Source organism: Engraulis encrasicolus, chromosome 16, assembly GCF_034702125.1.
Source record: "Engraulis encrasicolus isolate BLACKSEA-1 chromosome 16, IST_EnEncr_1.0, whole genome shotgun sequence".
In the NCBI taxonomy this organism is placed as follows: Eukaryota; Metazoa; Chordata; class Actinopteri; order Clupeiformes; family Engraulidae; genus Engraulis; species Engraulis encrasicolus.
Genome location: NC_085872.1, coordinates 55063630 through 55078629, shown reverse-complemented (window position 1 = coordinate 55078629; position 15000 = coordinate 55063630). Strand labels below are relative to the sequence as shown.

The window sequence follows — 15000 nt, the reverse complement described above, 5'->3', positions numbered from 1 at the left end:
CCGATTTTTTGACCGACCCATTTACATCTACTCTGCCAATAACCCAATTCTGATTCATGCCTGTTTACATCTGAATAAAGCAGCGCACAGCATGCAGCCCTATGAACCCAACACCCATGGCCGTAGCCAGCCATGTGAAGTAGGCGAGGTCCATGATGCAATTTTGCAATGAAATTTTATTATTAATATAAAATATAAATTAAAAATGAATTCATAAAATAAATAAATATAGGCCACACAGGCCTACAAACCCCAACTCCGATGAAGTTGGGACGTTTGGTAAACAGTGAATAAAATCAAAATGCTATCATTTTCAAAACATTCAATCTATTCATTAGATGGAGAATAGTGAAAAGACAACATATTAAGTGTTAAAACCGAGAAAAAATATTGTACTCATTTCTAATTTGATAAATCCAACACGTCTCAAAAGAGTTGGGACGGGGATCAGTGAAATTTAGTAAACATCCAAATAAGATAAAACAACAAAGAAGAACATTTCAAAATGAATTGTACTGACGGACAATATAGGTGTCCAGGTATAAGATCATCACAGAGAGGCTGAGTCACTCAGAATTAAAGATGCAAAGGGAATAATTACCATAGTTATTACATACATTTTTGATTTCCCTTTGATTTACCACGATTGAGTGTATATAAGACATATTTTTGTTAATAAAATCATTGTATAGGTTCATGACATCATGAAATATATATTGGCTGTAGTCTCACTCTAGCACTCCAGGAATTAGAGCTATTGAAAATTGTCCATATTAAGAATGCTTAATGCATGAAAATGATACAGGGGTGTAACATTCTCCTAAGCACCTGAGCTCACTTGAAATAGACCCAGAAGACATGGGAAACTGTCCTTTGCTTACAGAAGTCAGAAGAAGTTTTAGAAGTCCATTCTTTTTGACAATAATAGAGCATTGCACATCCTGGGCTATAGTAAAAATGGACCATCCAACTTGTGTTTCACGAGTTTGTCCTTGAGTGCTTGGTGTACAGTTTACGTATAGTATATGCATGTTTGGCATGTTAGCTGGCCTCGGTCCTGGGATGCTTTAAACGGAGCTCATGCGGGATGAGATCCGCTTCCCCCCTATGTGTAGTATAGAGGAAGTGTAACTGGGTGTTCTAGTGAAATGGAGGAGTATGGGGAGGTGGTGGGACAATTCGGAAAGCCTTCGCGCATGACAGGCGAGAGAGGGAAGGAGGGATTTAAATATGCGCGAAGGCGGGAGCAAGTAATGACAGCTGTCAATCACTCTCGGACTTCCTCCAGAACTACGTTTATATATAAACAACATTTCACGAGTTTGTCCTTGAGTGCTTGGTGTACAGTTTACGTATAGTATATGCATGTTTGGCATGTTAGCTGGCCTCGGTCCTGGGATGCTTTAAACGGAGCTCATGCGGGATGAGATCCGCTTCCCCCCAAAGATGCTGAGACCAACCAACTATGCCAGACGATGCACTCAAGACGAGGTCCGTTTACCTCCCAAAAAGCAAAGTAGTGCGCAGCTGACTAGAGGACCGAGGGCCAAGCTTAAAAATAAATAGGCCTAAATAACCAAAACAAATACGTAACGCAGAGTGGTGAAACGGTGACGATCCGATGCGGGCCAATGCGAGTGAGAGCTAATGCCCGAGACAAATAGCCTATACCTGCGAGGTTCGCACACATGGCGCACAGGCGCTCAGAAAGCAGCGGGACGTTTTAAATGCTGCCCTGATTGACCATGTTAGATAGTAGCGGTGGTGGCTGCGAGTCTGTGACTGTCACGTGGTAAGCGCGAAGGCAGGCTGAACGAGATATTAACCTATGCGGCACGCCAGCGATGGGAGCGTAACCAACTGGTTTGGAAAATAATGAGTGACTGTAGCGAGGATGTGTGTAGGCCTATAAGGCGTTCCGCTCCCTGGTAAACATCTATAAGGGTATGCGAACCCGTTAGACAATAGCAGATAGGTGAACGAGATCTGATGGTAAAACTGCGAGGGTGAGGAGTAAAACAGAAATGGGCCGTCTGCCGTTGGGCATGGACCCGACTCTGGTGTCTGAAAATGATGGGTGGCGAAAACAGAAAATGGAGGCAGGCTCATCAGCCAATGTCGCTGGACATGGAGCCAGTGTCGTGTCTAGTGTCGGAAAGGGATACGGGGTTAGGCTACTAAAAGAAAACGTTTAAGACAGACACACAGCCTAGTTGGGCGTGCATGTGTGCAGTGTATTCAGCGAAGCTGTGGTTACAGCGCTGTCCATGGTGCTGGCAATCGAAATATCCATGCGCGTGGCCAGGGCTGTTTGAGGCACAGTGGTTGTCCATTCGGAGGTGGCTACTGATAATCTCAGAATTCAGGTAATAGTTACGTTATCATGAGGAGTTGTGACTGAGCTAAACCAGATGGCGAGTGCCTTGGGTGGGTGATGGACTTCATAAGTGCGCTATCTGAAATTAGAATTCAGTAGCCTATGTATGCATACATCTTCGTTCTCGCTGGAGAACGGGCTTCTCGTGATCGTCCGCGCGGCGAAGCGATCATGAAAGTGCTTAACGGGGTCGCTAGACCGCTGCACTCGAGAAGTCGTGAAAAGTGCTTTACGGGGTCGCTGGACCACTGCACTTCGAGGAACATGAGTTAAAAAGAATAGCAAAATTAGCGTGTTGGGCAATGTCGCTGGCCATGGTGCTGAATTACTGCCGAGCCCGAAACCTGATATAGATAAAATCTGATGCGTGGGGCTCCAACTGAGAGCTCGGACAATAGGCCTACCCGCGCCCGCGAAATATGTGCGAGGTCTGAGCGGACATCCCCTGGCCGTTATTGGGAGAGCGAACGGAACCGAGGAGGCGCGAGGGCGGACTCTCGGATAAAACGGTCGAGAAGATGAGACGGGGGGCGACAGGGGTGGATGGAGGGTGCGAGCGAGAAAGCGAGTTTCTGACTAGTAGCAGGTGAGAGGGGAATAAATACAGCGTTGATAAGTGAGGGAATGATATTCAGGTGGATAGGTAGGCGTGCCTGTACTAGCGCGCAAGGAACTGAACAAATGACAGACGAGCAGGAAATACAGAGCAGATATTAATTTAGACCTGTCAAATTTCATAACGCTTCTCCCGAACTTTCGTTTCGTAAACGGAACGACATTAATTGTGCAGGGTTCCCAGCGAGGTGACCTAAAGAAGAGCTAGTGGCCCTGTCAAATAGATGGCAATCCGATGCGCGCCACAATAACGAGACGAACAGAAAATAAAGCAGCGACTGTATGAATTTATGCGCGAACAGAGCTCTGAAAATAGACGCAGCGACGGTGGCCGTCCAACTGGTGCAAAGGTAGTCAAGGATAATCTCGGAAAGGCAGGTATTAGCCACATGCGCCTGAGGAGTTGTGAATGAGCCAAACGGTGGGCGAGCGCATTGCAGGGCTGATAGTTAATCGACCGTTGGTTCCTATGATGTGACCAGGATACGCGCTGTGCAATTGGCCCGGGCAGACAGACGACAATCCTATGTTGTTCTAAATAAATGCGAATGCGGCAACCTCTTTGAATTGCGCCAGGAGTTTCTTTGAGGGAGAGAATTCAGAATGAATGAATTACCGAATCAATGGATGAAGAATGCTCTTTGAAAGTCGATTTGGTTATAAAGCGTCTGCCAAATGCAATATAATAAAATAATTTGTGCATCCAAAGAGGTAACCCGTTAAAGGGTTCACGTGGTAACTAGGCGAGTACAGGGAGATGTTGCAATATGATCCAGCGAGTGCTCTGAGGCATGTTTAACCATTTACCGTGCATAAATCGCCTATGCGCGCTGGGCTGTTTTGGGTGGGTGCCGTAACGGCGGGTAAATGTTTGAATAGCAAAATTATATGGTTCGGGTTCGGCGCTGCGGGGAACCGTGCGCTTGGATACGCTTTGGCGCAGTCTGGGAAACAATGGCCTGGGCTGTGGCGCAGGGCCCACGAAGGGTTCATACGTGCTTCCGCAACATGTCTATCTGTGGAGTGACGAGTGTGAACCGCGGAATATAAGACGGATACAGCCTAAGCTCAGTTTGCATGGCAAAACAAAATGTCAGGCTTTAAATACCATGGTGTGTCTGTGATGCTATAATGCGCAGACTACCAACGGCTCTTCCGAATAGCCTATGAATTACGTGAGGCATATGTTAACGGCCGAGCGTTTACCCGCTTAATCTGTAATGTGACTCCTTAACGTGCCGATAGCAAAAAAAGGTGACACAAATTAGGAACTGGGAATGTAAGCCACTGCAGCATTGAGTAGTCTGGGGGTGGCGAGTCGTTACGAGCGCAATAGGGGTGAGGTTGGTGAGGACTAGTTGTGAAGTCATATTCGGTTCGAGCGGCGGCTCGAGTAGCCTCCGTGCGCACGCGGCGCTGTATGCGAAACTGCTATGAATGGAGGTGGATGCGGGCACCGGGCACGGGCACTCCTATGCATCGAGCTGTCGATGCGGAGCCGCCTGGAGATAACCCGCTGCTGAGTCGCGTCTTGCTGACGCACGTAGATCCGGCACGAGCACTCCGGGGAGGTTGAGGGAAAGTTGGGTGGGGAGGGAGCAGCTGGCGCGGGGCCAACCGGAGGGGGACGACCGAGGGCTGCCTCGGCCGGGGGAGGTGGAGGGGGGAGGGATGAGGGGGAGGGGGAGTAGCGACGCGGTCGCTAACGGAGCCGCCTGCGATCTGACGCATGTTTGCTCCGGGCACATGGAACCCGGTGGCGCTCCAGCGGGAGCGGACCCATGTCGGACGGGTGATGGGGAGGGAAAGAGGGAGCAGTTGACAGTTGCCAACTGGATGGGGGATAGGGTGGGGAGGAAAGAGGGGGAGGGGTGTGTAGCGACGCGGTCGCCACCGACACGGCGGGTCTGAAGGCAGTTGCACGATGACGCTATAGCAGTGTTGGCCCGTGGAGAAAACGGACAGGGAGTGTGCGTCGTCCAGTTGAGGTGGCTTCGATAGCATGGATTGAGGAGAGTGAATAATGGGTCGAAAATAAAAGGGCATTGGCGCTGGCCCTGAAAGCGCGTGGGAATGCACGAGCAGGCTGTCCTCGAGGGAGGCAGGAGGGTCTTGGGGACGCGTGCAGATCCGGCACGAGCACTCCGGGGAGGTGGAGGGAAAGTTGGGTGAGGAGGGAGCGGTTGGCGCGGGGCCAACCGGAGGGAGACGACCGAGGGCTGCCTCGGCCGGGGGAGGTGGAGGAGGGAGGGATGAGGGGGAGGGGGGGTAGCGACGCGGTCGCTACCGGAGCCGCCAGCGATCTGACGCATGTTGAATTCTGCGTGGCTTGTTAAACAAATACTGTAGCGTGGAAGCACTGGAGACTTTAGCTCGGTCACTTAAGTGGCTTCAGCTAGGTTATGGTCCGAAGGTAGCAGCGGTAGCATAAAAGTCTAGAATAAATCTAAGCCTGTAAAAGTAGGGGCTACAGGGGGAGGGATGAGTCGGCGGACTGTCGGCTTTACTTTAGGCTACTGTCGTCGAGGCTGTCGGTATTAGCAAGGTGAATGCTGGACGGCTAATGGAAGCGAAGTATGAGGAGGCCTGAGCCTCGGGGTCTGCTGCTAGTGAGGCAGGCGTTGGGCGCTTAGGTGGCGGGTGCTGTATGTGGCGCGGTGGGTGCGGCTGCAGCTTCCAAGCAGTGTTGCATTGCTTGGCGTGCGTGCGTGCGCGGCGTGCGTCGGTTGAATGGCGGGATGTCTTGGGCTCGATCAGAGGGCACCGATTGTCTGAAGCTTTGCGAGGGTCGGGTATGGCGCCATGGCTCGCGTGATGACGGTTTCCGGGGCTGGAGTCAGTGGTGAGTAGGGCCTCGAGGTGGAGCGGGAGAAGAGTGTGAGGACGCCGAGAGGAGCGGTGACCGGCCTGGCAGGGCTTGGGTAGTAAAATCTGGCGGTCTTCTTGAATGGTTGTGGTCCAGAGCCATCTGGAGCGAGATTCTTCGATGTTGTTTGATGGCGCAATAATTGAGCTCGAGTTCCATGCTGCTTCTCTCGCTGCCGTGTCCAATACAATTCGGAAAGCCTTCGCGCATGACAGGCGAGAGAGGGAAGGAGGGATTTAAATATGCGCGAAGGCGGGAGCAAGTAATGACAGCTGTCAATCACTCTCGGACTTCCTCCAGAACTACGTTTATATATAAACAACATTAGTGCTAGCTTCAAAAGTCAGCCTCCATGATGGCATGCGGGTGCAGTAGTGCATTGGTTAAGATGTTCTCACTCATCTGTAGAGTTAAATACAGTGCTGAATGGTATGAATGGGTTTTAAACAGCATGAAAAGTCACTCATGCATTATATTTTGAAGGGAGATCTTCGATTACTGCCACATAGTAAGGTCAAATTGCATTCTCTACTATGTTTTAACAGTTTGGCTCCATCATAAGGACCAGCAGGTGATAAAATGGTGGGTTTTTGGTCAAGACCTGTCACACTGTAGCACTACAGAAAGGAAAACATTGCAAAACATGACAAGGAATACACCCACCATTTAAGCTGGTGAAATCATGTCCAAGATAGGAATTAACACTGTTTTTTTTTATATAAAATCATCTCATCGGTTAATGTATTTAACTGTTAAGTGTTGTCTTTTGTTTTGTGAGTACATATGTCCCCCAAAACAATATTTTTTCTCAGTTTTAACACTTAATATGTTGTCTTTTCACTATTCTCCATCTAATGAATAGATTGAATATTTTGAAAATGATAGCATTTTGATTTTATTCACTGTTTACCAAACGTCCCAACTTCATCGGAGTTGGGGTTTGTATATATAGGGCCCTCTTCTATGAATGTATAGGCCTAATGTGAAATAGTAAATATGTAGACATGTATAATAATAAATATGTTGTAGTTTTCAGCCAACTCAGCCTATTCGCTTTGAATGGCTATGCTTTGGTATCATGCCTCTTTTATTATAAACTACATCCTCCCAGTCAGTAAAGCCCTTTGTAAGGAAACTAAAGCTTGACCCTGAAGTTGCACAATAAGCTACATCCTCAGATGGCAAGTTGCTCAGCCATTCATATTTTTCTCCCAATGAAATTACACTTCAGCTGTTTTCCTCCAAAGAGGGATACCTATCTCTGTAGTGCAAACCACCTATTTTGGAGTACACTTTTTTCTTCCTAGAGTCGCATCAAACGTTTTGTTTTTATTTAGTTGTTATAGTTCTTCACAAGCGCAGAAGACAAAAGTCTATCAACGAGAAAGAAAAGTAGCCTATCCTCCGCGCTCCTGAGCCATCTGATGCGTCATGGCTATGCAGACACAGTAGTCACGGGAGCCTCTTCAGGTGTGGATATTTTACTGCGATTGACTCTGACGAAGACGTGGCAACGTCGATAGTCTTGGCACTTGTCCAAATTAACAGGAAAATATCCACACCTGAAGATGTTCCGGTGACCTCCTCTGTCAGTGTTTATCACATGCTTTCCAATTTACAATCAATTACCTTTCACGGATATCCTGCTTTTACCTTAATGCAGCAGCTGATGCAGCAGCCGGCCTTCTTAAAATAATGACTCAAATGGCTTTTTAAGACACCATAGCCTACTTGTTACGCATGAGCTTTATGTAGGCTATACAACGGTTGGCTTTCTGTTAGCGGAGATCTCACCAAGCGCAGGCTTTCTGATAGGGGAGATCTCACCAAGCGCGTGCTTAATGGGCGCGTTCGTGACGGCACATTACTGTGCAGGCTGCACACGCACACTTTGCCATTTCAATGCATTTTTCCAACCAGAAAGCATGGTAATTTTGCTTTGCGCAATGCTCTGTCACGAACGCGACCAAACACTTGCGATGTCGGCTGAGTTGCGTTCTCTCCCACGAGTCGCACCACTTGCGATATTAATCAATCTTGTTTACTCTCAAAAACAGAACACAAAGGCAAAACTAGAACACATAGCACATGGATGTTAACCACAGTTTGCAAAGGACGCTTCACAAAGGTTTATACAGTATATGTTTTGTGTGTTTCAGTTGGTCACATTTGCCGTTAAAATAATAATAATAATAAAAAACCTCTCACGATAGGCGAGGTCCGGACCTCGCTAGCCTCAAATGTAACTACGGCCATGCCAACACCCATGTAACATGTCTGAGAGCACGACGGGCTTGTGGAAAACATTGCATGCTGGGGGAAATATTATCTCTACATTGCCACACGCACGCACGCGCTCTCTCTCTCTCTCTCTCTCTCTCTCTCTCTCTCTCTCTCATGCACAGACTTCTTTGACTTTCAAATAACTCTCCAGGCCTTCGTGGACTCCTCCAGGGGGCGCCACCTAGTGGGCAATACAATACGGCATCCTACACAGAACTCATCCAGGGGGCGCCACCTAGTGGGCAATACAATACGGCATCCTACACAGAACTCATCCAGGGCGCGCCACCTAGTGGGCAATACAATACGGCATCCTACACAGAACGCAAATAAACTACAGTGACAATGAATTTATGAAAAGAAAAGAGCACTCACATATCAGACAGCTTGTTAGTTAGATGAAGATGACAATCAGGGAAGAATGATTTTGCAGCGTTTGGAGGTGTTTGACAGCGTATGTCTGCCACTCTTTTATTAGTTCAAGTTGACATGTAGAAGGTCAGTACTGTATACACCGCGTTCCACATTATTACGCAAATGACATTTTTTGCCGTTTTCCCAAATAATCAATAGAAATGACAGTCGTCATATTTTTCAAGTCATCAGCCATTAGAGTACAATTTTAAACGTTTTTGAATGAACCTTCCAATGACATCGGTATTTTTTAAAATAATAAAAAACTTAAAATGCCCAAAATGCTCTGTTCCAATTAATTACGCAAAACTGTTTTGTAGTGTTGTAATCCAAATTTCTTTCTTTTTTTCCCATTTACATCAAAACAGTTGGCATTTGGTACCTTCAATACATTTCAATGTTCAAAACTTTGCTATAAGCTGTAACTGGAATGCTGCATTTAATATTGAAGTGATGGAATTGCATGGTAGTTATGGAAGCCCAGATATCCTTGCTGCTTTGATCTCAGCTGTTTTTGTTTGTTTGGTCGGGTGACCCACACTTCACTCTTCAATATACCCGTAGATTTCCATGCCACGTTTAGGTGCTTTGGAGATGATGACATTCTAACTCACCAGACATAACATCCCATTCATTTTCAATGGGGTTTTATGTCTGGTGAGTTAAAATGTCGATACCACCCAAGCACCTAAACGTGGCATGGAAATCTATGGGTATATTGAAGAGTGAAGTGTGGGTCACCAGACCAAACAAACAAAAACAGTTGAGAGCAAAGCATCAAGGATATCTGGGCTTCCATAACTCCCATGCAATGCCCTGCCATTGACTTCAATGTTAAAGGCAGCATTCCAGTTACTAAGACAAAGAGGTTATCATCAAGTATTGAACATTGAAATGTAATTTAGAAGGTACAAAAATCCAACTGTGTTGATGTAAATGGGAAACAAAGAAAGAAATTTGGATTACAACACTACAAAACTACTTTGCGTAATAATGTGGAACAGAGCATTTTAAGTTTTTTATTACTTAAAAAATACCGTTATCATTGGAAGGTTCATTCAAAAACGTTTTAATTGTACTCTAATGGCGGATGACTTGAAAATTATGACGACTGTCATTTGCATTGATTATTTGGGGAAACAGCGAAAAATGTCAGTTGCATAATAATGTGGAACGTGGTGTATGATGACAATTCCTTTGACAGACGCCTCATGTGCCTGATTTAACAGGCCTCACAGACAGGCTGCAATGTTTCAGTAAATCAAAAAGCAACGTTCCTGCCGATTAAGGCCACTCTTATGACGTTTATTACATCACTCTGTACTTTGATTGCCCGGTCTGTGCAGCACAAGAGAATAATTTAACAATGTTTGGTCATTTGAGCCCCCCTAACCCTAACCCTAACCCTAACCCTAATACCAACTCATACTACTAATACCAACCCATACTACTAATACCAACGTTGAATGAGAAGTCACAGACATCTTTACCATTTAACACCTGATACTACTACTAACAACATTGAACGCGAACATTAAAGGATTTGACAAAGTTGAGGCATTAAATGGAGCTTAATACCAATGTCAAGTGTGAGTGTGTAATCACAGCCAAGATCATAAAGAACAATGCATCCCACTACACGTAGGGGTGTGCGATCTGACGATATTATACCGTGAAAGACGAGGAGGAGTGGAGAATCGCAGGCGATCTACCAAATTTGAGAAATCGTATAGATCGCCATACCGCGCAATGTAGGCTATTTCTGTTTAACGCTGGTTCCCGCCGATGCGACAGACGTAGGCATAGAACTGTCCAATCACAGCGAGCTGTGTGTCCTGATACTTTCTTTCACGCATCCATGTTGTGTTTGTAAGCGCTAAAAGCCGCGTGGACAACCATGGCTGAAAGCCAAGCCGAGGAGGAGTTGGTTAAGAAGAGGAAATCCACCTCTGTAGTCTGGAATTGGTTCGGGTTTTCTCCCACTGATGAAGAACAAACGTCCGTGATATGTAAGATGTGCAGAGAAGACGTGAGAACGTCCGATGCCAGTACAACGAATTTATTCAAGCACTTGAAAAGTAAGCACCCCAAGGAACATGCCGAAAGTGAAACGATGCGAGCGGCGCTGCCAGCCACCTCCAAAGCTGGAAACACCAAAGCAAACTACTCTAACCCAGGCATTTCAAAAAGGAACCCCGTATGATAAGACCAGTAAGCGGTGGAGAGAGGTAACAGACGCTATTACATACCATCTAGCTAAGGACATGGTCCCTTTCGCGACAGTGGAGAACGAGGGATTTAAACGCCTGATCAAAGTCCTAGACCCCCGCTATGCGATACCAGGCAGGAAGTTTTTTTCCAACACTGCAATGCCACGTTTATACACAGAGTGCAGAGAGAAGCTGGGACACAAAATTCAAAAAGTGCAGTTCTTTGCAACAACCAGTGACCTGTGGTCTAGCCGCACATCCGAGCCTTATTTAAGCTTGACCATTCACTATATCGATAACTGGAAGCTCTGCAGTGCGACTCTGCAAGCAACGTACTTCCCAGATGATCACACGGGGGAGCTCATCGCGCAAGAACTGAGGGACTCACTAGAAAGTTGGGGACTCCGTGAGGAGAACATGTCCTGCATGACTACAGACAGTGGGGCCAACATGGTGAAGGCCCTCCAACTTAACAACTGGACTCGTCTTCCCTGCTTTGGGCATAGGCTGCATCTAGCCATTGGTGAGTAGAACTAAACTTAATACATGAATAATGCATGTCTGTTAAAATGTTTTCAATATTTATCTGGAACAGATTATTAAAAAAAAACTGTTGGGATTTCTATGATTAAATGTTTCTTCACATATGATAACAATAATAATAATACAATTATTATTAACATGTGATGATGATGATGATGATGATGATAAATAAATAATTCTGAATGAAAAATGTGAGCATTGCAACACTTTCATGTTAATAATTAATGGCAGATTAAAATGTTCATTTTGTTATTTTGGTTTAGTTCTGTCATTGCATCTGGGCTGGTTTTTAAAATGAAATATTGTGTGCTCTTCTTTTGTAGAAAACAGTGCCAAAGACCATCGAGTTGTTCGTGTGACATCTGTCTGCAAAAAAGTGGTCAGTGCATTCTCCTTCAGCTGGAAGAAGAAGAGGGATTTGGCTCAAACTCAAACAGAGCTGAAACTCCCACAAAAGAAACTCAAAACAGAGTCACCAACCAGATGGGGATCCAGACTTGCCATGATGGAGAGGGTGTTGGAGCAAGAAAGTGCCATCTCCCAGGTCCTCAAAGCTGACAGGAAGACGCGGCAGTTGGCTCCATCATGGCAAGATGTTGAGGTCATGGAATGTGTGAAGAAGGCCCTCGGCCCTCTGAGGGACTTCACTGATGCGCTGTCTGGGGAGGATTACGTGAGCGTGTCATATGTGAAGCCAGTCCTGCACCTGCTCAAAGTGAACATCCTCGAGCCAAGTGAAGAGGACATAGAGCTGACTAACACAATGAGGACAACAATCCTGAGCTACCTCAACGACAAGTATCAGGACCCCACCACTGATGCACTGCTCGACATGGCTTCGCTTGTGGACCCCAGGTTCAAGAGGCAGTACATTGCTACAGAAAAGACGGAGGAAATACAAGCCAGAGCTGTTTCTGAGATCGAGTGCTTATTGAGCACACAACAGCATTCACTGCCCACCTCCACTTCACAGAATGATCCTGAGACAGAATACCAACCCCCACCAAAGAAGGCAAAGAAAAAAACATTAGGAAGCCTTTTCAAAACCTCAGGTTCTGCAGCTGACACAACAGGTCCCACCCCATCTCTGAGAGAGGTAATCGAGGCTGAAATGAAGGCCTATCTTTCCACCCCAAATGCAGACAGTGAGATGGATCCTCTGGAATGGTGGAAAGTCCACGAGGTAAATTTTCCCAGAGTAAGCAAACTAGCGCAGAAATACCTGTGCATCCCAGCCACAAGCTCTCCCTCGGAGAGAGTGTTCAGCACAGGTGGGAACATCGTGACTTGTCAAAGGGCTACTCTAAAGCCAGACAAGGTGGACAAATTGATTTTTCTGTCAAAAAATCTGTGACGGGGAAACTGAATTTCCCCTCTTTATCAGGAGGAGCACCCTGATATTTCTTTGCACTAGAGTGTTGCACTACTTTTTGCTTTGGACATTTTTTTTTAAAGCGATTTTGTTATTTTGATAAGCATGTAAGTTGATTTTAAATCATGTGAATATAGCCAGCAACAGTTTGTGTACTTGAACATTTCATATTTTACTTTCTCTTTTATATTCTAAGAGAATGCACTTTATCAGAGTGAGAATGTTCTTTTTATCAGAATGATGTTCATTTTTATCAGTGAGAATGTTTACTTCATCAGTTGGGATGTTTAGTTTATCACAGTGTTTCTCACTTTGTCCCAGTGAGAAAGAAAGCTTTGTAGCCCCGTTTTTTTTTTTTGTTTGAATATCGTGATAAAATATCGAAATCGTGATCTCATGCAAAAATATCGTGATACAATTTTTTTCCCATATCGCCCTAACTACACGTATTAACACAAGTATTGGATGAAAACAAATTATATTTCCCATTACAGACAACATTTTAAAAGACCAGACGCTGAACTCAAATGTGAAAATCTACATCATGAGCCTATATTATCAGTAACATGAATTACAAAAGGATAATGATAAACTGCATATTTTATGTCAAGATTATAGTAAAAGCGCTACATAGCAAAGTCAAAATGTGAAAACATATATGGCCAGAATAATCAGGAACATTTAAAACAGTGTATATGATTATAAACTATATTGTATAAAATGTAGTCTGACAAGATTACACAAGTCCAAAATGAAACTAAAACACACAATGTAAAGGTCATCACCCCCAATGTAAAGGTAACCACCCCCCCAGTACATACAATGCAAAGGTCACCCCCGCAATGTAAAGGTCACCACCCCCCCGTATATACAATGTAAAGGTCACCCCCCCATGTAAAGGTCACCACCCCCCAGTACATACAATGTAAAGGTCACCCCCCCCAGTACATACAATGTAAAGGTCACCCCCCCCCAGTTCATTCAATGTAAAGGTCACCCCCCCCCCCCATGTAAAGGTGTCCCCCCCCCCCGTTCATACAATGTAAAGGTCACCACCCCTCCCCAGTACATACAAAATTCTGCTCCAGGCTGACGGATGACAGATCACCACCAGCTGCACCAATCATCCAATTAGTCATCTGAGCCGTTGTAGAAATCTGGCCTCGTCAACTGGGTCATACCTGTGGAGGAGATTTAGCAAATGACATCATCATCATCATCATCCTCAGTGTGGGCTTCCTCCAATAGGATTCCTCAACAGTTGTGATGCTGCGCTATTTAAATACATGTTGTGTATTATATTGTAACACTGACACATGTTGAGTAATGGCTATTTGGAGATTATGTAGCAACAACATTTACACATATGGACAATATTCCACATCACACAGATCATTTACACATGTGGACAGTATTTCACATCCTTTCTATGATCTGTGTAACCACTATTTACACACACTATTTATCACCACTATTTACACACATGTACAGCCACTATTTATACACACTATCACCACACATTCAACATATTCCATTAGCTGTTATTACTATTACTTCATACTACTGTCATGATAGTAAGGTCCAATTCCATATTTATGTTTTAATTCAATTAATATTAAAATTTGCCATAATTTGCCATATTTACATTCTTGTCATTTTTCATAATTATTTAAAAAGTACACAGAGTTACCTTGTGTGTGTGAAATGGGCTGTATAAATAGAGTTGCCTTGCCGCGCGTGTGTGTGTATGTGTGTGTGTGTGCGTGTGTGTGTGCGTGTGTGAGGGAGGTCATCTTGCACCTGTCCGTCCCCCTGGGACGCGAACATGTGACCTCCTCAACTACATCAGTTCAAATGGGAGACACAGTACGATGCTGCTGGACTAAAGGACCAGTCCCCCAGCCCAACGGCATCGACACTGTATGAGGCTCAGGGAGGGAGGTTTACTAACGTTCCACGCCAACTGTGTGTGTGTGTGTGTTAGTGTGTGTGTGTGTGTGTGTGTGTGTGTGTGTGTGTGTGTGTGTGTGTGTGTGTGTGTGTGTGTGTGTGTGTGTGTGTGTGTGTGTGTGTGTGTGTGTGTGTGAGAGTGAGAGTGTGTGTATAATATATACAATTCCATCACCATCTGGTTCTAAACCCTTTGTGATGTCATAATGGGTTTACTCACTTGACTTCCTGTAGTTTGTAGTTTGGATCTTCCACCAGAGCAGAGAGCTGCTGCACTGCTGAGTCTCCTAGTTCATTACCCCACAGATCCAGAGTTGTCAGGTGTGATGAGGGGTTTGATTTCACAGCTGAAGCCAGAGCAGCACCGCCC

The 15000-nt window shown here is 45.4% G+C and overlaps 2 protein-coding genes across 2 annotated transcripts in view; one reads left to right on the top strand and one right to left on the bottom strand.

The window, feature by feature from the left end:
• Positions 1 to 15000, bottom strand: part of LOC134466185 (NACHT, LRR and PYD domains-containing protein 12-like) — a 155676-nt gene that overhangs the window by 98007 nt on the left and 42669 nt on the right. The window lies entirely within an intron of this gene.
• Positions 10728 to 12736, top strand: LOC134465934 (E3 SUMO-protein ligase ZBED1-like). The gene is made up of 2 exons (XM_063219836.1): positions 10728 to 11288; positions 11632 to 12736. The coding sequence occupies exons 1-2, from the start codon at positions 10820 to 10822 to the stop codon at positions 12660 to 12662; spliced, it is 1500 nt and encodes a 499-aa protein (XP_063075906.1). The 5' UTR covers positions 10728 to 10819; the 3' UTR covers positions 12663 to 12736.

Bases quoted from the DNA above. Each gene is read 5' to 3' on its own strand.
- LOC134465934 (XM_063219836.1), top strand. From the start codon at position 10,820: ATGGTCCCTTTCGCGACAGTGGAGAACGAGGGATTTAAACGCCTGATC. The intron at 11,289-11,631 runs GTGAGTAGAACT...CTTCTTTTGTAG, and splicing joins TAGGCTGCATCTAGCCATTG to AAAACAGTGCCAAAGACCAT.